The sequence below is a fragment of the Emydura macquarii genome, unplaced genomic scaffold (genome assembly GCF_026122565.2).
Source record: "Emydura macquarii macquarii isolate MOO-44397 ecotype Brisbane River unplaced genomic scaffold, CSIRO-AGI_Emac_v2 contig_587, whole genome shotgun sequence".
Classification (NCBI taxonomy): domain Eukaryota; kingdom Metazoa; phylum Chordata; order Testudines; family Chelidae; genus Emydura; species Emydura macquarii.
In genome coordinates, this window is record NW_027130724.1 from 29,998 (window position 1) to 54,338 (window position 24,341).

The 24,341-nt window shown below is 47.4% G+C and overlaps 1 protein-coding gene across 1 annotated transcript; it reads left to right on the forward strand.

Moving 5' to 3' along the window:
- Positions 1-6,706: 6,706 nt before the first annotated feature.
- On the forward strand, positions 6,707-24,081 carry PGGHG (protein-glucosylgalactosylhydroxylysine glucosidase). The gene is made up of 13 exons (XM_067540372.1): positions 6,707-6,959; positions 9,077-9,287; positions 10,409-10,844; positions 11,777-11,896; positions 12,035-12,166; positions 14,160-14,271; positions 15,962-16,034; positions 16,306-16,442; positions 18,058-18,191; positions 18,311-18,406; positions 19,145-19,242; positions 23,017-23,231; positions 23,751-24,081. The coding sequence occupies exons 1-13, from the start codon at positions 6,707-6,709 to the stop codon at positions 23,813-23,815; spliced, it is 2,082 nt and encodes a 693-aa protein (XP_067396473.1). The 3' UTR covers positions 23,816-24,081.
- The last annotated feature ends 260 nt before the right edge of the window (positions 24,082-24,341 follow it).

Here is a 24,341-nt window from a genome sequence, read left to right on the forward strand (position 1 = left end):
GGCCTGGAAAAACTCCCTTATGAAGTGAGATTGAAAAGACTGAAATTGCTTATGTTAGAAAGGAAACAAATCAGAGGGGACATGACAAAAGTATGTTAAATCATGAATGACAATGGATCAGGAGCCTTCTTTTTCTTTGTCTCATGCCACAGGAATAAGGGGCCATTCAATGCTAACTGTTTTGGGAAGAGATATTAAACCTCATGCTTAAGCAATCTCTAATAGTTAGAGAGTAGGATGAGAATTAAACGAGGGGAAGGAGGCAGATTGTCCACATCAGTCCAATGCAAGGTTCTTAAACCTGTCTTTACAGCATCTGGTGTGGACCACTGTCAGAGACAGGATCCTGGATTAGATGGAGTCTGAGTCAGTCAGACAATTCCTATGTTGCTATCACAAATAATTTTAACGTAATGCCCCTAAATGTTAGAGAAGTTAATGGGATCAAAGAAACAAAACATTCCTAACCAGTAACAGTGCTCTCTTATCTTGTTAAAAGAACGTGATTTCTCTCCTTGGATCTTGAGAAATAGAAATGAATTTGGCTGGAACCACTATTTTTTTAATCTTCCTACCCAACCCTGGGCAGGGGAAGAAAGAGATTGAATTACCTAATTCTGTCACCCTTACTCACGTTGAGTAGAACTTTACTCCTGGAGTAGTTCCATTGGCTTACTGGAAGTTACTCATTGGATGAATTAATATCCATCATGAGTAAAGGTGCTCAAATAGGCCTTCAAGAACAGCCCTCTTCAATGCACCCTACTAGAGCTGGTGGGGAATTTTTCAACAAAACAGGTTTTTCCATCAAGAAAAAGGCCTATTTGTCAAAAAAAGACACTTTGCAGAATTGTATTCATTTCAACTGAACTTTCGTCAGGAAGGCTTCTCAAGCACCATGTGGAATTTCTGGTCAAAACCAGAGAGAACAAGAACCCAAACCCCACCCTCCCTTAATATCCAGTGGCCCAGTGATTAGGACTCAGATCTGGGAGACTGAATCGGTCTGATTTATTGAGAGCAGGGACCTGAATTGGGGTCTCTAATAGCCCATCTGAGTGTCCCAATTACTGAGACACTGGCTTTCTGGGGTGGGGTGTATATCTCTTGTTCGTCAAAATTTTTCATGGGTCTCAGTTTCATTTCTGAAATTTCAAAAATATTCACAGGATGGGAAAAGCGTTTCCTGACCAGCTCTCCAGCCTGATCGAGCCAGCACACAAATCCCTGAAAAATAAGTTATTTTAAGGAGAGCACTAAACTCCTCCTCCAACAGTGGGTCAGGCTGGCATCTTCAGCATGGTCTCAGCAAAGGGCTGGGCTCTTAGCTGACGCTTTAAAATTGCCTTTGCATAGTGACAGAACAACTTGCTGGAAAATAGCACTAATTCCTCAGCAAAGAAAGGTTAGAATTTCTTAACTCGCTGGGCTGAGCCGGGCATGAGCTACTGCTTCCCTTTGGGACTCAGCTCTTCCTCGCTCCCTTCAGAGTGTCTCACACCTTACAGGCACAAGGAAAGTGTGTCTGTGTCCTGAGGGCACAAGGACTGCAGTTGTGTCCAGCTGTTCTGCAGGGCTGCAAAAAGGGAAGGCTTTCTGCACACACACAATTTGTACAACTGTGGTACATTCGCTTATCTCCTATAGAGTGAAAGATTCCAGGTGAAGGTATGTTTAGTTTACACATGTCCTAGCACTCCGAATCACTCTGGAAATGATCCGCTTTCTGCTGATGTTCCTGAAGATCTTTGTGCTGTAATGTCGAACGTCTAACTGATTCTTAAAGGCTGTTATAATCTCAATCAGCTACCTGTAAACAGGTCACATTTACTTATACTTGGTGCAATTGCCTATATAACTTTCTAATTGTCTGAAATGTTGATTTAACGCCCTGCTGAGAATGACAGCTATGTCTGCCCTGCAACCTCTAATAATGTGTTTTTTCTGTAAAGAACTGTAGTACTTTTAAATCTCTGTTTGATATTTGGTTGCTTTCTTTAATGCTTTAATAAAATGGCAAATGTTTTACTAGAATCCAAGGCTTCCATGACACCTTTCTTCAGGGAGGGTAGAAAGGAATCCAAAAGAACCCTTTGGATCCAAGCTAATGTTTCTATCCTCATTACTCACTCTGGTCATTGCTTGTCCTTTCATCTGTGTTACTTGCTTTCAGTTCCATGTCTTCTCTCACACTGGCCCTGTACCTGGAACGTCCTCTCCTTCCTTCAAATGTTCTTTGAAACACATCTCTTCAGTAATGCCCTGGTTTGCTCCCTTCACCTGTCATCCTGGGTTTTGATTTGTGTTTGATTGTCTAATCTTACCTAGGCCCAGGTTCTAGTAACACTTACGCATGTGAGTAAAGTTGCTCACATGAGAACAATTACTGTCATGCATAAGTGTTTGCAGAATCAAGAGTCAGACTTTAAGCACCTAGGACAAGGGACCATATTTCTTTTTATGTTTAAAATGTAGGGTAACCTTAAGGTGCTATACAGATGTCTCCTGTCTTCCCCACATCTCATGTATTTCCAGCCTTTACAAATACAGATGCTCCTGGGGGAAAGAGGAAACTCTCAGGTCAATCACCCTGCCCCAAGCTATCCATTATCACCTTTCTAGCTGCCTTTCTAACCTGTCTGAGACACTGACTTCAAGGAAATTACACCAAGGCTGAATTTTACCCACGTTTTTTTCCAAGAATTTGAGTACAATAAAAAGCATTGCAAAACAAACAGTAACCAGCACAGGGTTCATGCTTGTGCTTATGCAAAACAGATCATGAGACTTACTGTATTTCCTGGAATAACAGCTTAATACTTGAGAGTTATGGGAAGCTGTTGACACACCTGAGGTCCCTTCAGGCAATACAGGAGGTGATAACACTCTTTCAAAGCAAAGGCCTGCCCTGGGAGGATGGGCCTGGCTTGGCTTAAAGAAATATAAATGCTTTTCTGTTCCTCATTAGAGAAAGGCTGCAGATTCCTCCTACCCCCGACCCTGCTCCCCAGTTCCCCTGAATTGCCCTGGGTCAGCTCCCCTCACCCCCAGCCCCTCCTCGGCCCCATGAACCCTCACCCCAGATCCCTTGAATTATCCTGGACTTGCTCCCCTCAGCTTCTTCCCCCTTAAACCTCCCACCCAGCTCCCCTCAACCTTGTGTCCCAGCTCCTCTGAACTGCCTGGATCAGCTCCCCTCAGCTCCAGCCCCCCTGAACTCCCACCCAGCTCCCCTCAATCCCATGTCCCAGCTATTTGGCACCCTGCTGCTCTGTGGCTCTGTCCCTGGGGAGGATGCAGCCAGCACAGAGGGGGTGGAGAGGGAGAGAGGCAGCCTGCCAGGAGCTGCTGGTGGGAGGTCAGGAAAGCTGGGATTTGCTTTCCAAACCCTGCTTGGGGCTGAGAACACCCGCCAGGGAGGCTGTGAGGTGTCCTAGCATCTCTCCATGGCAACGGGCCTGTCTGGCGGATAGCAGGAGAAGAGTGCAGTGGGCCTACTCCCCCACCGACCGAAGTACACCCCGGCCTCCCCAGGAATGGGGGGAGGACCCCGCTGCTGCTCCTGGAGAGAAATGGGGGGCCCATGCCACTGTCCATGCCTCTTTAGGAGGGGAAATGGGCCTCCTTGCCATGGCTACCCAAATGAGGAGCGGGGCCACAGCACAGAAGTGGACCCAGAGGCCTGTGTTGTGGGGAGACGGTGGCGCCGGATTGCCTTAATTTGGCTCTTTACTAAGTAAAATAATCAAAATATGCTGCCAGCCTGTATTCTTAGCCCTCTGGGCCTCAATCAGCTCACAAGGCCTTGGATGTTTTGCAGACCAGCCCAACCCCCTTCCTGCGTTCCTGAGCCTGAACTGCAACTTCAAAGCCCTGTCTATACTGCTATTTTTACAGCACTAGCGGGAGCCCTGTCTGTCTGTCGATCTGGATGGGGAGACTCACTCCAAAATGCTGACATACCCTTAGGCTGGGCTACACCTAAAACTTTGGTCGCCCTAGCTACAAAAAATTTGCATCCTGAGCACTGTAGCTAAGTTGACCTAACACCCTCCTCCCCCCTCTGTAGATGCAGCTAGGTCAACTGAACGACCTAGCTCAGGGGTTCTCAAACTGGGGAGTCGTAACCTCTCAGGGGGTCACAAGGTTATAATGAGGGGGTGTGCGCTGTAAACCCCCATGTATGCTGGTAAGGCTGGCATGGCATGGCATGGGGGGGGGAAGGGGTCATCACTTTTGTGAGGGGATTGTAACAGCCTGGAATACTTTCAAAGGGGATCCCAGCAAAAAAAGTTTGAGAACCTCTGACCTAGCTACCGCCCCTTGGGGAGGTGGATTCCCTACATCGATGGAAAATCCCATTCAGTGGATATAGAAGCATCTATTCTACGGCAGCACCGTTGCAGTACTGTAACTGTGCCAGTGTAGTGGCTGCAGTGTAGACATGCACTCCCCTCATTTATATGGCAAAATGGGACAGCATTTTGAATCCATTCCGTCACCTGCCTTTATTCACCATTAAAACTGATATATTTCCTCCTGCCCACCCCTCACCTGCCACCCACACTGCATGGGATTGTAGGGGGAGAGCAGGGAGGGACAAGTACCCAGTCACTAGACAAAGATCCTTCTCCGTAATAACCCCAGTCGTCACCGACTCTGCAGCTGAAGAATACTCAGCTAGGGACTTGCCTCCCTCTGTTTATCCTGCAGGGAGCCTATATCCGGGACAACCACTGCAGCAATTTGATCTCTAGACAGCCAGTCCTTATGGATGAGGCCTCAGCACTTCACCCCCACCAGCTGCATTAAACAGGGAACTCTGTTACCCGAAGAGGGGTGTGTCACGAGATCCCCCTAGAGAAGTACCTGTCTCAAAGTTTTTCTTTTAAAAAAGTTATTTCCTTCCTCTCTGCTCAGCGACTTCCTCCTACCACCCACCCACCCGCCTCTGCAACAGGAGATCCTGCAGCAGCAGCCTCAAGCTGTCAGAGTCCAGCAGCCAGCCGAGAAGGAGAAGGCAAGATACACTATTTAACTTTCCCCTACTCCCTGAAAACTTGCGGGACATGTTTTCTGGCTGGCTGATCCCTGGGGGCTGCCAGGCACAAGCACAGAGCGAGGTATTTACAGGGGGAAAACTGCCAGGAGAGTGTGACAGGAGAGCTGCCAGCTGTGAGCAGAGGGAGGGGTTTCCAGAATTGCCAGCCTGGCACCGAGTGCGGGCGGGGGAAGAGCGAGAGAGTTCAGCTGCATTCTCATTACTCAAGGTCCCAAAGAGACAGCCACTTATGAATCCTAGCCTGGCCTGCCGAGTTCTTGCATGCTGAGCCCTGACAAAGAGAAAAGCTCCCAGGGCGTGATTTGACTCCCATTGGGCTTCCTGTGGACCTGAAAGGGAGTTGGATCAGATCCCTAAGTTCAAAGTCTCCCAAGGGATCGTGTAGTTCTCCGGACACAAACAGTGCAGTAACTATCTAGAAGAGAAGGGAGACAGGCAGGGAGGGAGAAGGGATCAGCCCCTTGAATTTTCCTATCACATTATGACAAAAACACTTTCATTTTAAATAGAATTTGGGGCCTGATTCTCCACTGGCCCTTTGTAATCATTTAGTTAGTTCAAAATGGGTTTAAAACTCTTCTGTTCATAGATTTCAAGATCAGAAGGGACCATTGTGATCATCTAATCTGACCTCCTGTATGACACAGGACTTCCCCGAATTAATTCCTGTTTGAGCTAGAGCATGACTTGGTAGCATTTTGCATCCACTTTCCACAGAAGGACTGCCTGGGGTGCATTACAGAACCGGGCACTGGCATTATTTCCATTGCTGTGTGAGAGGATTGTCATGTGAGCTGCGGCAAACATTTTTCCTTGGCAGCTCGAGTTCTTGCATTGTTTTTAAGATGCAATGTGTGCAGACTCCCTCCTGATTCCTCCTCATCCTTGTCCAGTCTTTACTTTCCAGGGAGAGAATGCAGATTGCCCCTGCAGCCCTGTCCTTCCAGTTCTGGGCTCTCACAGAAGTCCACCAATTCACCTGAGTCCTAACCTGCAACACCAGCTGCTATTCCAGTGGTAGATCCACTACAGTTCTACCAGTGCAGCTTAACTCTGGCTTGCAATATGGCTATTCCAGTCCTCAGGTTTAAAGGCCATGGAGGCCTGATAAATTGAAAATAACCTTGTTCCATGCGCCATTCTCATGGTCAGAAATGCCCCACCACCAGCTACAAATCATGACAACTTCCTAATACTCCTTCATCGACCCACCAGTAAACAAACGGGTTATTTCCTACCATAGGTAATGCTGGCTAAGCTCCATCTAGCTCAGGGGTTCTCAAACTGGGAGTCGTGACCCCCAGGGGGTCATGAGGTTATTGGGGGGGGGGGGGAGAGTCGCAAGCTGCCAGCTCTCAGGCATGCCAGTAAGAGTGGCATGACATGGGGGAGGTCATCACTTTTGGGGACGGGGGTCGTCACAACCTGAAATATTTGCAAAGGGGGTCCCAGCAAAAACGTTTGAGAACCCCTGGTTGCCTAGCTTCCTGACATGCACTCTGCAATCCCAGCCAGGCACCATAATAACATGACATTAAGACTGTGGGGGCACAGGGTTGTCTTTGACAAAAATTCACTATATGGGGTTGTTTTATTTAATCCTCGTCTCCAAATCTGTTTGTTCCCCGTTTACAGTAGGTAGCAATGGCAGATGGTGGGACAGATCCTGCTGTGTTCACCTCCAGCACCCTGCCCTCGGACCCCCGCCTCCTTGCAACAGTGACCAATGCCTACCTGGGCACCCGAGTTTATAGGGACATCCTCCATGTAAACGGGGTGTATAATGGGGCAGTGGGGGACACTCACCGTGCCGACATTCCCAGCCCTGTCAACGTGAGGATCAACATGCCTGGTGAGGATGGACTGACAGAAACCTTCACCTTGAACACCAGGACAGGTAAACAAACAGAACCTCAGCTCTCAAGTGGCAACTACTTTCTTGTGCTTTAATGTTTTGTTTGCCTGATTTTCTTTTCTCATCATCAGTGACTCCCTTTTAGAAGCCTAGCAGGTATATCTCTAAATCGTCTTACCAATGTTGTCATTTCACATGTGATCGACCCATTCTCTCTCCTCCGGTCACCTGTGAAATAAATTCCACTGGTTTAAGAGGGCCTATAACTGGGATGAACTTGGCCCTGTTTCTAACAGAGCCAAAAACAAGCAGGGCTTTGTGTTTCCTTCTTGTTGTGTGCATGGCATCATTGACACTGGTCAGTCAAAAGAACGCACAGATCTGTGCTATGTTCATGGCGTACACACAGAGAAGAGAGAGAAAAAACATAAAATACTCTTGCTGGAAGGGTTGCAACATATCCACTCTTAGAGTCCAAAACAATCAGACACAAAAATCCCAAAACAGAGAGAGACAAAGCAGGCTGCTCCCTAAAACAGAGAGGCACATCTCATCCCCACCTTACTCTAGGCTGCCTGTCTACAGAACTGACTCTGATGATGGCATGCTTCCCTACAGAGCCCACTAGTCTGCAAGCAGGATCAGGAAACCCCTTAGAAATTTAAAGTGATAGCTTACACTTTAAATACAGTTTTCAGTACTCCACAGTCTGGGAACAGTGCTTGGCTTCTGCAGAGCCAGCAGGGAGCGCTCACATGCATATTTTAGGGGTGAATTTCTCAGAAGAGTGGCTAAATGTCTTTAAAAATAAAAACACATAAAAAGCTATAAGGCCTGATTATATTGGACTCTGAATACAGAGGACTTTTTCCACCTTCGCATTACACTTTAAGGTTGGTCAATTTCCCTTTAGCCTGAGAATAAGACACTCTAGTGTTTATGCCAATGTCTACACACGTGCTGGAATCCTATTAGTAAATGGTGTTTAACCATGATGTTTGGTAAAACAGTTTATAAGTAGGCTTGGAAGGAGTAGATTTTTATCACACACACAAACTGACGAAAAAATATTTCCATCAATAATTATTGAAAACTACAGACAGGAAAAGTAAGATAAATGCTTCTTGAGGATTTATTGGAGTTTTATTTAAGGCTCTTTATTTTGTATATTTTGACTTGTGATGCTGACAATTTGTGTTTTGAAGATTATAAAGTTTTAACTTTCTGAATCTCAATGTCTCCTGTCATGAAATAATTAACCTTCCCTCAACTGTGAAAATTTAAATAGATTTTAAAAATGCTTAAAAATAAACATTGATATTATCAGTAGAAATTATTTGTTAAAAATTGAATTCTGACATGTCTATGTAGAACACAGTTCCTTCCATGGCTGCTCGTCCTGGTAAACTGTATGAGCAGTAACTTGTTGCCAAGAACCATGTTTAAACATTTCTGGATAAAATGGTTCCACCCCTAGTGTAACAATGAATGAGTGAGAAATAAGATTCTGGATCACAACATCAGGAGTGGATCCAGTTTAGGCTCCCTATTTATAGTCTGGACCTAATTTCACTTGCTCTGTCTCACTCTAAAAACCTGGCACTTGAGAAAGTTTTTGAATGTGAGCCAGATCTTGAAATCCAAAGTTTGGGAGAGTTCGGATCCAGAGTTTTGATTACTTAGGTCTGTTTTAGAGACACCGGGCTGATACTACCCTCAGTTACAACAACATAAAGCTGGTGGGAGCTAGTGGAGAATCAGGCCCATGAGATTTGGATCCAGAGTTCAGTTTTGGGGGTTGGTCCAGGTTCATTTCTTGCATTAATAATAAATCCTTGTTAGGTTTATATTAACTGGGGAGGTTTATATTTCCTGTAGGTACCATGGCCCAGATTGTCAATGGTATTTAGCTGTCTGACTCCCATTGAAATCTATGGAAGTTAGGTGCTTAATACCTTTCAGACTCTGGGCCTATATGCATTTTATGTAACTGTTACAGTGGTACAGCTGGCTGTCCTTTCTCCCTGCTTCAAACAGGGCTCCAGACGGGCACAGGTGTGCACCCACCCAGACCTGATAGCAGGATCAGGAACTAGATTTAGAAAACAGGCAGGAACATCTGAGAGGGGAGGCTGCAAATGATAACTCTGTGTCTGCAGGGACCTTCAGCCACTTGCTTCAGTCTCCAGGTTATGCCGCCATCCACAGGATCTACGCTCACCATTCCCTCGTACACCTGCTGGCCTTCAGCATCACCATCAAGCGATCAGCTACCAAAGGCCAGCTGGTGACCGTGCAGCTCCAGACGCAATTCACAGCACAGAGCCGGGACCTGGACTTGCACAGGGGGCAGGATTTCCAGGGAGCTCAGTGAGTGTGGTCATGGTAGGACGAACCCAGCAGGGATGTGGGCTGGGGAACAAAAAGACACCCTCTTTCCAAATTTCAAATGGGTGACAAAAACAAAGATAGACAATGGCTGGGGTTCTGAGAAGCATCTAGGCCGGCATGACTTTGAGCAATTTTACTCGCCATCCAGAGGGTTTGGGCGTGAAAGTCAGGCTCCCGGGGGCTGTCTTGGGCCCTCGGTACTTTTGACGGTGCCATGGCAATGGATGCCATCTTTCACAGCTACAGACATATCAACCACAACAGTGACTGACTAGAAAGGAAGGAAAAGGGAAAGTCTGGAAAGCTGAGGTTCTAGAGTTCAGATCTACCTACATCAGGATTTCTTAAATTTCCTGTGTGAAGTTTACTTGATGTTCAGGGGAGAGCAGGGGGGATTAATTCAATTGGTGGAGACATCCCTCTCCCAGTGGGTGGTGCCAGCCTGGAGGAAAACTTGAGGCTTTTCAGTGTTCCATTGCAGGTGGGTGTTTCCTAGAAGAGGGCATCTCACCATTGGCATTTTTCTATATTTTCCCACCAGGTGCGTGGAGAGGAAGACAGTTTGAAGTGGGGAAGAGAGACCAAGGCCCAGATCTTCCAAGGTATTTAGGCTTGAAATGAATGGAAATTGGGAGCCTAAATACCTTGGAGGATGTGGGCCAAAAAGACAACCCAGGGGAGAAGAGAGGGGGTGTAAAAGGGAACGCTGGACCAGGGAGGAATCTCCCCTATACTGGGTCATCTGTCTATTCCCCCCTGGCGCCTCTTCTTACCATGCCTAGACTGTGCTCCAGAGATCTTGCTAATAACCATGGAATGAGGGTCGTGATACATTTCAGGCCTAGAAGCTCTATCTGGGGTCAGAGTCCCCTCTAAGCTGAATGGTGGGGCCGGGGGCAGAGAAGGGAGGGCCCATTCCACACAACAGTATGGGCCTGATCCTTAGCTGCTATGAATTGATGTAACTGTTTTGGAACTGTAAATGGAGCTACACTGATTTACGCCAGCAGAGGCTCTGGCCCGTAGTGATATTCACTTTGTGACCCTTCTCTGGCGGTGGCGATTCTACAATTTCCCATGCTGTTTGCTGTGTCTCGCAGGTATATCTATGGGAAAACTCGGATCCCAGAGCTGGAGGGGGCTCCCCAGCCCACAGTGCACATGATCTGGACTTCAGTGCCACAGGCTGTGACCCTGCCAGTGGAGGAGCAGGAGAGAACCTGGGAGTTCCTGACTGCAGTGGCAGAGAGTGAAGAGGAAGTGAAGAGATGCTTTAGCGAAGGAATGGCCCTGATTGCTGCTGGCACCTTGTACTCCTCTCACACAGAGGCCTGGGCAGCACGCTGGAAAGGATGCCGTGTAGAGGTGGATGGGCCCCTCCCTTTGAGGCAGGCCCTGTATGGAGGTCTCTATTATCTGCTGAGTGCAATTCCTCCCCTGGATTCTCCTGACTTCCTGTTCCATGGAATCAGCCCTGGCGGATTATCCAATGGCACACAGGGAGAAGACTATTGGGGGCACGTCTTCTGGGACCAGGTGGGCTACAGAGGATTGCCACCAATAATTCCATTCTGGGGATGAGCCATGTTGTAGCACTCCAGACGGGGAGTGGGAAATGTGGCACTGGCTTGGAGGTATGGCAACCGTCTACTTCCTGGGAGGCTGAGAGGGCAAATCTTAGCAGCAGTGCCCCAGGGTGTGTATCCTACGACTTGTCGAGGCTGGGGAGATAACAAATGGCAGTGGTGTGATGGCACCTGCTGTATCCAGCCTCTATACAGATTTGTAACCGGTTCTTGACATGGCTGCTCTGAGTATGTTTAGTGTGTGCCCATAGCATAGTTAAAACTTGGCACATGACCATGGTCAGCTCAGAGGGTTTCACCCCTGCCAGAGGCTTAGCTCAGCACATGGTTTTCTTCCCAGCACTGGCTGTTTTGTAGCGTGAGCAGCCGTTAGCCCCACATTTCTGGAACTAGTTTGGATGGTCTTTCTTCCTAGCAATCTGTGGAGCAGAACATCCCCTAGTACCTCCTCCTTCCCCCCCATGCGACTGCTGCTGCCGCAGCTGTGTCAGGATGTCCTCCCGGCTGTCTGCCTCTGCACTGAGGCAGTCTGCAGTTGTTCCCCCAGCCTGCTCTGCTGCAAACACGCCACGGCAGTGGGGTAGGTGTGGACACACAGGCAGGGGTGTGAGGGCAGCAAGCCTCCTGTGTGGACACAACTGAATCAGGTTACTTTTAATGAGTTGAGGTGACCGTGCTGCTGGCCACTTGCACGCACAGTTAACGGTGGTTGTGTCGGCAGGGCCTCAGAGGCTCCATGTGGACGGACCCCATGGTATTCAGAGACTGGGAGTGCAAGCCCTGGCCTGGGTGTTCTCGTGGGCTCCTCGCACGCTCCTTGCCCTAACCTCCCCTAGTTTCACTAAGTGACTGATCTTACACAGACTCACTTCCTGTCTCCAGGACACGTGGATATACCCAAATATCCTGCTCTTTTACCCTGAAGCCGCTCGCGCCATCCTGAAGTACCGGATTCGAGCACTAGGTGGAGCCCTGCAGAACGCAAAGGAGCAGGGATACAAGGTAGGAACAGAGTTGTGCATGGTCAGAAAGCAGAGACGACGCCCACCAGAGGAAATAAACCTCTTGTAGTTAGCTTTTCCTGATCGGTTCGGTTCAGAGGGTCATGCTCAACCTCTCCTTGGGTATTTTTTCTGGCAGGGTGCTAAGTTCCCTTGGGAGAGCGCAGCCACAGGCCAGGAAGTCTGCCCTGAAGAGATTTATGGAGCTCAAGAAGTTCACATCAATGGGGACGTTTTGCTGGCATTTGAGCAGTATTACCACGCCACACAGGTAACCAAGACATGTGCGGTGTGGTGCAGGTATGCAGGATGGTGCCAGAACCAGAGCAGGCCCAGTGGCCACAGCTATTAGTCTGCTGGGCACGTCCTTTGATGGGGTTGTTGGTGACTTTTGTCTTTCCCTCCCACTGCAGATCTTCTCTGCTATCTTTCCCCCCATTCACAACTGTCAATTGCCCATAATGCTCTCTGACTAAACTAATAGGCCCTCCACTATCTACAGCAACACTTCAATGCCTGCTCCTCAGATGTTGTTCCTCATTTGACTGGTTCAGCATCTTGCTAACTGACCCTGGACAAGTCTCACCTGAACCCTTTCCCTAACCAGTAACCGGTTATACCAGTAGTAGGGTCCCATGGACCCCGTAAAAGTCCTGCTGCTCTCCTCTTGCCCTGATTATTACATTTATCTTTCTCGTGTCTCCCTTGCCCTGAATCTAAACGCTCTCTGAGTAGGAGCTAAAGAACCCAACTAACGAGAAGCATTAAACAGCCCCCCTTGATTTTTTAAAGCTGTCACTCTTTTCTATTGTCCAGTTAGAAACTGGTCTTCTCAAGAGTGGGTGGGGCTGACTGACATGAAGCCTTCTAAGGGTATGTCTACACTGCATTGTGAACCCCTGGTTAGAACAAAGGCTCAAGCCTAACCCCCTTCCAGCTACACACAAATTGCACTAATCCAGGGCTTGGACCCAGGGTTCTAGGACCTCCCAGGTGCAGAGGGTCCAAACCTGAACCAAGCCAGGATTCAAGCCCTATTGTTTTGCAGTGTAGACAAAGACCTCTGGAACTGTGCTCTGTGAGGCCACCCAAAGTATGCCACAGTCCCATGGGCCGACTTTCTTTTTCCTCTGGGTAATCAGGTTTGGTGCACAGTCACGTTTTCCCACATAGCACCACAAATAAAGGGTTAGAGCACCCACATTTTGGGAGGGCGCTAGGAAGTCTGGGGTATGAGTGGTTGGACTTGAGGCCACATAATGCAGTGTGGAGGCTGGAGCCCCAGAGTTCAACAATTCCTAACCTGGTGTTACAAATGAGTATAGATGCTCAAGTCTTTGGTTAAGAAACCTGGGGTGTGTTAACTCAAGTTCTACTAACCCTGAGCTTACACTGCAGTGAAGACATACCCTAAGGCATGCTCTAAGGCTTAAAAATTACTGGCAGGTAGAGTCCAGTCCAGCAGGCAAACAAACAGCTCTTTGTTTCACTACTCAGGAAATTGAACTTTCCCCCAGTCTCCCTGGGAGAAGCTGGTTGCATAATGCTTGCAGAACAGGTCAGAGGTTCATTCTCTCCTAGAGGTGGAAGTCTCTGCTCCCCATCCAGCAGTGGGGAGAGGGTGATGCTCCCCTCCCACTGTATGCTTAGGTGCTGGAACTAGCGGTGCTCCCACACCCCCTGGCTTGAAGTGGTTTCCATCATCTGCAGGGTTTCCAGTTTGGTTCCATGGCTCTAAGCACCCCCACTATACAAATTGTTCCAGCCCCGCTGGCTGTGTGGAATTGCTTAGAGGGTGGTATGTGATTTCTCCTACCAAGGAAATTATACGCTCTTCAAATGAGTCAGTGGGCCAAATTCAGCCTCGGCGCAACTCTTGCTGAAATCTATGGAATTGCATCCACTTACGCTAGGGCTGAATTTGTCTGTATTCCTTTACTGTGGAGGTTGTGGCAGGAGTGCAGCCGCTCTACAGCTGAAGCTTCCTGGCTCTCCACGCCTGTCAACTAACTCCACTGGGAACAGCGCCCCATAGAGCAATGCCGTAGCAGTTACGTGGTGGCGTGGAGAAAGGGAATTTGCTGATGCTGGAAAAAGACAAAGCAACGGAAGCAGCTGCTGTGATCCCAGTCAATGGGCTCTTGGGTCAATGTCCATCTTCTTCCCAGCTCCCTGTCTCTCTCTCTCTCTCTGGGTTTGGGTACCAGTGCGTCTCTTCCTCATGACTCCCCGTCTCTCTCTCTCTCTGGGTTTGCTCCCTCTAGGATGAGAAGCTGTTCAGGGAGGAAGGAGCCTGGGATGTGGTCGGTACTGTGGCTCAGTACTGGTGCAGCAGGGTGGTGTGGAGTCAGGAGGAGCAGTGCTACCACATCAAAGGTACTGAGATTCCCCTGCCAAGAGCCAGTTTCTGGGAGAGGAGTTCGCAGGTGAAAGCCCACGGCTTCTCCAGTCGACCTGCCTCACTCTGGAGTCTGGTAGCAGCTGTTCTCTGCATGGGGTACTCTGGCTCTCAGATCCCAGGCATTCCTGAGCAGCCTATGAAGGGCTTAACACCCAGCTCCCACTGAGACCCAGAATAGCTTTACTCTGTGCTCAGTGAGTGACTGGAGCAGCTCCATTACCTTCCAGGCTCACATAAAGGCTTCCAATCCATCTGGCTTGCGTTTCACCCTTTCCAGACAAGATGGCTGTATGCATGGAGTTCCCCATGTCCGCTGCTTTCGCTGCATCAGAAACAGATCTCATTTCAGTTCTGATCCGGATGTGCCTTGTGTGATGCGGGAAATAGAGAATGTGTCTTTCCTCAGGGTGGAAATACGAGGAAGGAGAGGATGGGTGGCACAGCACAGTGGGTTAGCACACAGGCCTTTAGCTTCTGCAGACCTGCGTTCAAATGCCACAGTGAGCAGTGTGCAGAAAGGTGTTTTGTGTCATCCTACTCCCCACGGGCATATTAGTCAGCATTACCTAACAAACATGTACTTTGGTATGTCTGGAGGAGGTGGAAGTCTAGCATAGCATCACCTCTTCCCCTGAGCCAGAAGAGATACGGAACCTTGTTCCTTCCTGCCAGCTGAGGGGGCAATGAGATGGGCAAAGCATATTACACCTGCCATGGTTTCCCCTTTTCCCTTGCTGAGTGAGGGACAGCAGGCCAGCGGGGGAAAGGCGCATCACATGTGCTCCTTCGCTCTGTGCTAGGAGTTGGGCCATTTGTCTGGGCTCACAGTAGAAGAAGAGACCTGAAGAAGAGCTGTGTGTGGATCGAAACTTTGTCTCTTTCATCAACAGGAGTCAATCCAATAAAAGATATTCCCTGCACCACCTTGTCTCTCTCAGGAGAAGAAAGAGTAAGAAAGCAGGAGGTGCTGCAGACCAGGATTGGGATAGATTGGTGGGGGCGATATGGGTTGGAATGGAGATGCATAAGCAGAGCTGTGGTGGGGAAATACTGGAAAATCCTTCAACTGGCTCCTTCTTCCGGAGGTCCCTTTCAGTTACCACCAGTGTTTTAAAGAAAATGTTACTGTTAAATCTAAGGGATCCCCCCTCTCCTGGGAAATTAATGCCTCTCTGTCTCCTGGGATGATAATCTCCGCACCTGTGAAGGACATGGTTGAACACAGTGCTACGGGGAAATACCAGATTAACCGCTTTGGAGTCTGGAACTCTAGCTATTAAGTCATAGAACAGATACCACGCATGCATGCTCCATCCACATCATCCTGCCCAGGAGCCTCAACCCTGAGGCTAAGGAAACAGCACTATGGCTCAGAAGGTAGTTCAGTCACCACGCCCACGGAGTATGTGACCTGTCTAGTAAGGCTGCCAATAAGGGTACCAATAGTGTATACCTTTCCCTTGGGAACTGGACTGAGATCCCTGCTCGCTTCCCAAAGGCCACCCACTAGCCATCCAGAGGTAACACTTAGCTACAATGCAAACCGGTGACCTAAAGGTGAAAGGTCCCAGAGCAGCCTCTCACCAATCCACTGAGGAAGGGGTTTAAAACAAAAAAAAAAGACAGGAAATGTCCTGGTGTGATGTCTCCTCCCTCTTCCTCCAGGTGTCATGCCCCCTGACGAGTATCACTACAGTGTCGATAACTCCGTTTACACCAACGCCATGGCCCAGAGGAGGTAACACACATGATTTCTAGAAACACTGACCCGTTCCTCCAGACTCTGCTCAGTCTTCCCTGCTGCTGAGCAATCTGGCGGGTTTCAGAAGAAAATCACAGCTCCAGGAAGCATCTCTGAAGCTCATGCTTCGGGCCATGCTCTTTCAGTCTTGCTATTTCTCTTGCGGGCCACTGGCTGGGTTAGCGCCTTTGCTACCAATCATTCTTGTAGTTTGCTCTTTAAAGCATTACAGACACCGTATGAACAGTCTCTTCTCACTCACTCCCAGCCTGAACTTTGCAGCTGACGTGGCCCGTGACTTCCAGATCCCCATCCCTGAGGAGTGGCAGGAAGTTGCCAAGAAAATCAAAGTGCCGTTTGATGCAGACAGGAACTACCATCCGGAGTATGATGGGTACAGTCCAGGTGAGTCAGAAAAACAGGAAGGGCAGGGGCTGCATCCCAGACTCGGTTTATCTTTTGAGGATGCTTTAGAGCGCAATAATAACCTTGGATCCTGATTAAGTAGGGTATATGGCAAGCGCTGCGTTGTTGGCCTTGTACTCGCTCTATTGAAGAAGGGTCTATACTGATGCTGTATGAGTGCCGGGGGGTCACCTAACTCTGGTTCTTATTGTGGAAGATGTGGCTCCTGAGCTGCTCTCTGCACTGGATGGGGTTTCTCTCTTCTCTGGGTTATTATTAGGTTTAGAACAGTGGTTCTTAACCTTTCCAAACTACTGTACCCCTGAAGCCTGAGTCCCACCCCCACGGGGCTGAGGCATGTAACTTAGTTTCATGGCGCCCCTGTGGCTCCAGGCAATTGCCTTTCTTGCCACCCCCAATACCAGCTCTGCACTTGCGACCCCTCTAAACCCCCAGGTTGAGAAACACTGGTTTAGAAGGATTAGATTTTTACTGGTAAATGGCAATTAAACGGTGCATGCACAAACTGATGAAAAACTGTTTCCATTGATGATAATTGAAATTTACTGATAGGCAAAATAAGAAAAATGCTACTTGAGAACTTATTAGAATTTGATTTACGGCAATTTATTTTGTATATTTTGACATGTGATGTTGACAATTTGTGTTTTAATGGTTATAAAACTTTAACTTTTTGAATCTGAACCTCTACTGTCATTAAATAGTTACTTGACCCCCTTGCATAATTGCCTGCAACTATGAAAATCTAAATGAAGAAAAATCTTTAAAAAAAGCTTATAAATAAACATCAATAGTATCTAGCAAAATTATAGCAAAATAAAAATCAAATTCTGCCCTACCTAGTTATTATTAAAGAAGTTGACCTGTGTCAATTTTTCTTTGTCCAGAGTGCTTGGGGACTTTCCCTGGTTGCAAGTGACACGGTTACTATGTGAGTGCTTGTTTAGACATTGAAGCTACATTTACAAGGCTGCATTCCACAGTAATGCCTGCAGATCCCTGGTGCATGCAAAGAAGATAATTATGCTCTGAAATGTTAACTCAATTAAATGTTCAGTTAGCTGATTTGCCAGGAGAGTGCCTGCTCATTCATAAATAGGGGGCTATGTGTGCACACTTGCATTTTTGTGAGCCATTCCACTGTGCCTTATTTTGAAAAGATGCCTGGTCTGGTTAACACCATGTTAAAACTGTGCCTTTTTGTTGACATACTGGCCAGGCATCCTCTTCTTGCTAGGACCACGTCAATGAACAACTTTCTAAACAAAGTGGAAATCACGATGTCTTGATCTAACTTCCAGCTGGACAGACCTGAGCCATCCTCCACTGATCTCCTGTGTCCCTGACCCACCTTCTCTAGGCTTGCTTTGCACTCCAGTTACAGTTTTGCTGTGTTGAAATGGCATCACCTGGATCTCAGTGTATTGCATTGAATGACTCCATATCAAATTAGCTCAATTTACTAGTAAAACAATGATCTTTCTACCTGCCAGCCCTGCACACTCCCCCTGGGATCTGAGAATCAAGCTCTGCCCATCACCTGTCATTCCTAGTTCCTGTGTATGCTCTGCCCCTCTGCCTATCCCTTCCCCAGGTGAGCAGGTGAAACAGGCTGATGTCATCCTGCTGGGATACCCAATGATGTATCCCATGAGCGCTGAAGTCCGAAGGAATGACCTGGAGATGTATGAACCTGTCACTGAGCTGGATGGGCCAGCCATGACCTGGGTAAGCTGCGAAGCAGAGTGGAAGCCAAATGGTTTCAGTGTGAAAGGGGTGGACCTCCTGTGGGGCCAGGCTTCTCGCCAGGCACCCAAGGAGCACTTGCCTGGTTCTCTTTCCCACAGAGCATGTTTGCAATTGGCTGGATGGAGCTGAAGGAGATCCAGAGAGCACAGAGTCAACTGAGCAAGTGTTTCAACAACATCACCGAGCCATTCAAGGTCAGGCAGGCGCAACGGTGTTTGCCCCCCACCTGTCAGTAGACTTCCCTTTCTTCTATCTGGGCAGGTCTGGAATGGCTGTTCACACGCAGCCCCTGATGCTGGCAGATGTCACTCAGACTGACTCCTATATGAACTGAATTATCAGTCAGAGCATCCTCTTCTGTGTTACTGATCTCTGCTTTGCCAACTGCAGGGTAGTTCCCCACTCCCCTTTCCCTGCGGGTTGATGGGGAATAGCACCACCACCCTTCTCCCTCTTGTCTCACCAAGAGAAGCAGGGCTACGGTGCAGGTCTCCTGCCTGCCCCAGATTTCCTTCTCCTCATTATGGGCGGGGGCAGTGGGACTAGCAGCACCCTGCCCTGCTGTCCCTCCCAGCTCCTCTTATCAAGGGTGGGCATCAGGGCCAAGGGCATTGAAACATCCCCCTCTTCCCCCATGCTACGAAAGGGCCCATTTCAGCTCCAATGATGAACAGATCTCACCCACTGGGGCTCCCTTTCTCCTCCTCCTAGGCAAGGGGCAGCAGAGAAGGGAAGACCTAACTAGGGCTCCCCGTTGCATCATCCCCACTCTCTCCCTCTGTGGCAGGAGTTGGGGCAGTTCTTTGGGCTCACAGGGGACCTGGACAAGTGAGGATAACAATTAACACTTTTTAAGCACATGTTGTTTTATGAAGAGCAACTAATAAATCCTGACACTGCCTAAGCCATTTCTCTCTCACCGGTTGGTGCAGATCTGGGTGGAGAACTCCGATGGGTCAGGAGCTGTGAATTTCCTCACAGGCATGGGGGGATTCCTGCAGGCCATCCTTTTTGGATACACAGGGTTCAGGTGAGAACAATATTGCTACCCGTTTAATTTCTTGACAACCGTGACGAAAGGTCTCTAAGAACCTTAATGTTTAAATGTAGCAAGATGACTGGACTGGAGAAAGCATTCAGGATGCTGGGGATTAAGCTCTCTCCAGTCTACAGCATCATCTCTGAATGTAAGGTACCATCTCAAGCACATCCTCTGAAAGTGCTCTGCAGGTAATGGAGAAACAGCAAAACACAATCCACAAGGAACCCCCGAGGATAACTAGTGAATAGCAGAGAATGGGGTGGGGTTTTCCGAAGCATTTGCCTAACACTGCCCTCACTATGTCAATCGTAAACCCATTAACATCAATAGGAGCAGAGTCAGGCCAACACTGAGCCCTTCTGAAGATCCCACTCAACATCTCCAACAGCGACTGAAACCCCAATATGGTCCAAGGATCCCAAAGCACTCCCTAGACTCTCCATGCCTTAGCAGCTCAAACGCTCGCCTTAGGTATCCAGACCTAGTCAAGTCAAAGTAGAGGGTAGCTCCAGCTCCTTCATTAGCTAAGGTGGGAGGGACAAGGCCACCAAGGGTATGTCTACACTGGAATTGCTACAGGGGCACACTTGTAGCACTCTTGTGTAGACATTTACTACTGCAATGGAAGGGATTCTTCTGTAATAAATCCACTTCTCTCAACAGGTGGTAGTAGGTCAACAGAAGAATTCTTCCTTTGAAATAGCAGTGTCTGCACTGGAGCTTAGATTGGTTTAGCTACATCTCACGCCCCTGAGCAACGTAGCTAGGTCAACCTAACTTTATAGTGTAGTCCAGGCCTAAGACTTGAAGACACTAATTCTGAAGTGATTTGGTTAGATTTATCTTGATTCAAAAATCAGTACAAACACCCTTGACAAACTTTTTTAAAAAATTAAATCCACTTTTTTCGTAATAGGCCAGTTTCCAAAAATGGAAGTCACCCATCAACATTACAACACACTTTTAAAAGTCTACAAAGTAAATATCTTTGAATGTGCCCTGTACAGTATCTACAGTATTATAGAATTGAACATTTTGAGTGAGCTTTTAAATCTGCCTGTTGATGCTTTATACCTTAGATAGCAAGAGATTTCCCCTTTTAAGTAATGTCATAAATAGACTGACTCTTGTGTATTTGAAATATATGTTGGATATATTTTCTCAAATTAGTGGAAATTGCTGGAGACACATCACAGAAAAAGTCACTTCTCGAGGTGACTAAAGGCTAAGTCAAACTTCCACATTTTATGTATTAAAGTTGACCTTAATCTCAGGGGACTGATCTTGATAATAATAGTAGCATCCTTCACAATTTTAAAGATGGGGAAGCTGAGGCTCAGAAGAGAAAATTACTTCCTCAAAGTCAGTTGCAGAGCTGAGAAGCTACATCTCCAGAGCTTCATGCCTGTGTTTTAGCTACAAGACTATCTTTTCTCACCTCATATGTTGACGAGTTCCAGAGGGGTAGCTGTGTTAGTCTGTTTTCAGCAAAACAACAAGAGTTCTGTAGCACCTTAAAGGCTAACAAATTTACCTGGGCATAAGCTTTCATGGGCAGAAGTTCACAGAAGACATCTGACGGAGTGGGTTTCTGCCCACGAAAGCTTATGACCAAATAAATTTGTTAGTTTTTAGGTGCCACAGAACTCCCGTTGTTTTTCTCACCTCGGGTACTACTTGAGAGTAGAGCTGTTGAATGCTTCCCAACAGAAGAGTTTTTCATCAGAAAAATTCTGATTTGACTAAATTGATACAGTTGATGGGAAATCATCAAAATGTTTCATTGAGGTCAAATTATTTCATTTCAAACATATTGAATGTTTTGGTTTGATGTTTCTGAAACAAAGTAGGAATTTCTTTTCTGCGTTTATATTTCTAAGTTTTGACTTTTTGTTCCAATTCAGAATTATTATTTTTGAATAATGGAATTTCCCACAGAACAGGAATTCTAGTTTCCAACTAGCTCTTCCTGAGAGAGAGACACATCCACTAGAGGCAACGGATGTCAAAATAACCTGTTAGCAAACTGCCATTTTACAAAGCTATTTTCTTTCTGCTGGGTAGGAAGATGGTTATGAGCAGACAGAAGCGCTCTCCTTTCTATCCAGCTGCTTCTCCTAAGATTTGGTTTCATCCAGTGATGTAATAATCACTGGCCAGTGATTTCACCATCAATGGTTTATTGTGACATCAGGGGCACAAGGGGGTGGTTGAAAAGGAGAGTGGCACATAAACATCCTGGGGAGCTACATTTGGGGAAAGAGATTACAGAAAAGGAACACGAGTCTGCAGTGGGACTGCTCAATCTGTTTAAGGTTTACCAGAGGGTGTAGTAATGTCTGAGCCCTTTTACTAAAGCAGTTGTTTCTGGTTTATTTGTAATTAACAGTGGGAAAATTGGTTGCAGCCACAAAATTTATATCCAGATACAAGAGACCCAGAGCAAAGCCAGCTGAATCAATACTGAATTAGAGCAAAATAGAGGTTGAAATATCACTCTAATGACCAGGGACACCATCCTTCAGGTTTAAAAACAACATCTTCCCCACAGTGACAGAGAAACTGTAAATAACTAAAGGGCCCAAAATAGACCACATGGCAAGAACTCACCGCTATCATCAATCCCAGAGAAGGGGAAATCTCCTGCTGAGAGGGAGTAACTTGGACTGGCAAGGTGAGAATGGAGTCAGTTCAAAGCAATGCATGTGTGGAGCCATTTCCAAATGTTCCTGCCACGGGGGTGAAAGCCAGTTGCACCTGCAGAAGAGGTGGTTTAAAGGATTTTGTAATGAAGTTGAGGGTATTAGATGTGAGAAACTCCAGAGTGTCTAGTAGACATGGGTATGAGTTGCAGATTTCCCATGCAAACTTCAACCTTAATCCCAACTTTTCCATCATTCAAAGGTATTTGTACCTCATGTTCTACTTAGACATGGACTCAAGCCACAAAGTTTGAATCTGGATCTAAATTTCCCCCTAGGAACTAGACTGAGATGACTTCCACCCCTCCTCCAACTCATTTCACATGGGCTGCCAGACATCAGCTGCTAACAACCCTGTGTTACTAGGACTCTGGGCCAGAGTTGAACAAGTGACTTAATGATAAAGACTCCACATGCCATTAGCATGCTCTAAAGCCATCCAGCTTTTTGTGATGTACTTCCAATTTCAGCTGTTGCCAGTAACCTCAGGTGACCATGCTGAAAGAATCAGTCATAAGCTGCAGAGTATACTGCTTAGATACTGCCAACTAAGAAAACTCATTGGCAAAAGCAGATTGACTAGAATTTTTTTTAAAAAGAACAAAAGACACCATATCTTCAAGTCCATCTCTGCACTGACTGTAATAAGAACTCCATTAGATCAACAAAAACAAACTCTGCCCAGGGGTAGTTGTTCACAGAAAGGAAACTGATTTGCCCTCTTCTGAAATCTGTTTTTTGAATTTACACAGCGGTCCCCTCCCCTGTTTGATGAGCCCGTTTGCTTAAGGAGAAGCCCAGGTGGAGGTAATAGGAGGCACTTTGCATGCTCAAACCAGCAGCTGTGCTGTATTCTAGCAGGGCTGTTCTGGGAGATGCTCAAGTTCTCACAGCTGGTGCCTACTTTAATCCTGCTATTGTTCCCAGCTCAAGTGAGGGTGTTGGAAGGATCACTGATATTATAAGAAAATGACAGGCCATGAAGAAGAATAGCCAGTGTCTGTTCCATCGCGGATGGAATTCAGTGACATAGCCACTGACTCCCCTCTGCCTTTCCTAGGATCACCAAAGGCAGCCTGAACTTTGACCCTATATGCCCTGATGACATCAGCAAACTCAAGGTCACTGGAGTCTCTTACCTTGGAAGCAAGTTGAATTTCACTCTCACCAAAGAGACCATTAGGATAAAGGTGACAAAGGCCTCACATGACTTGCAGCTGGCCCCCCTGGAGGTTGTGCTGGTAGGATCAGGGGAGCACATTCCCTTACCTGAAGGTACAGTGTCTCCCAACTACAATACTGTGGTGTGCATTTCTGATCTTTGCTGCAGAGTGCATTCTGCTGGGAAAAGTTAGGGGGCTGCAAGGTGACTGGGTCTCAGTCCTACACCCTTTCCTGGAATCCCTGGTGCTGGGAAAAAGCTGTGGCTGCTATAGTACAGGTTGGTGTGAGGCCAACCCTCCCAGACCCTTGCTTACAGCATCACCTGTTGACAGAGGCACAGACTGGAGTAGCTGTTGGCTACCTGTAGCTAAGGCTGTTATCTCACCCTCTGCAACCCTTCCTGCTGGGGTAGGCTGGGGGTAGAATTAGCTGATAGCATTTCCTGCTCTGAAGCTGCCTTAGATTGATCCATAGCAAAATATTTAATGCTAACTAGGTGCACTTATTGTTGGATTGTGTGGGGTCAATATTAGAACACCTTGGCCCTGGATGGTACCTTAACATAGGAGACTAAAGGAAATAACCAGAGAAATAGGATTCTGACAACTTGTGTGTTTGTTTCCATTGCAGGGCAGAGTGTCTCCTTTGCCACAACTGCTGGCCAGATCCAGAGAGCATCTGCTGAGCCATTTTAGGCCTCAGATGTTGTATTTTTCAGGGCAGGTATTAAAACCACCACGGCTACACAAACATGGCAGGGAGCAGGAGTCCTAGAGCAGCATAGCCTAGGAGTCCCTGCTGCATTGTAGAGGAGACTGAGGTTTGGCTGCACATGCCCTGTGCATAAGTGACCAACTCTGGGGGAGGCTTTTTGATTTCCCTGCTTCCTTTGTGGCCAGTGAGCGGGTGCTTGGAAAATGCTAGCCAGGGGTGGGAAGGAGGAAGTGCGCCTTCCTTCTGCTTTTGTTCCCCTTTGGAAATGTTTTTATTGACAACTGAATTTAGTTCACCTCCCAATTACCTAGAGTCCTGCCCTTCTCACCTCCTTGCAGATTTACTGACCAATATTTACCCCTTCTCTGCTGGGCTCAGCTTCTGCAACATCCCTTTAAGCACCGATTTATGGCACTTCCGTAAGCTTGCACTTAGTACGTTTGGCAGCATAGGAGCTGGGTTTTGCCCTCCGTACCTGGTATAATGTGTACTACACACATTATGGAG

Coding starts and splice junctions, on each gene's coding strand:
- PGGHG (XM_067540372.1), top strand. CDS start 6,707: ATGGCAGATGGTGGGACAGATCCTGCTGTGTTCACCTCCAGCACCCTG. Junction 11,897..12,034: donor CAAAGGAGCAGGGATACAAG/GTAGGAACAGAG, acceptor TTTTTCTGGCAG/GGTGCTAAGTTCCCTTGGGA. Junction 16,443..18,057: donor GTATGATGGGTACAGTCCAG/GTGAGTCAGAAA, acceptor TCCCTTCCCCAG/GTGAGCAGGTGAAACAGGCT.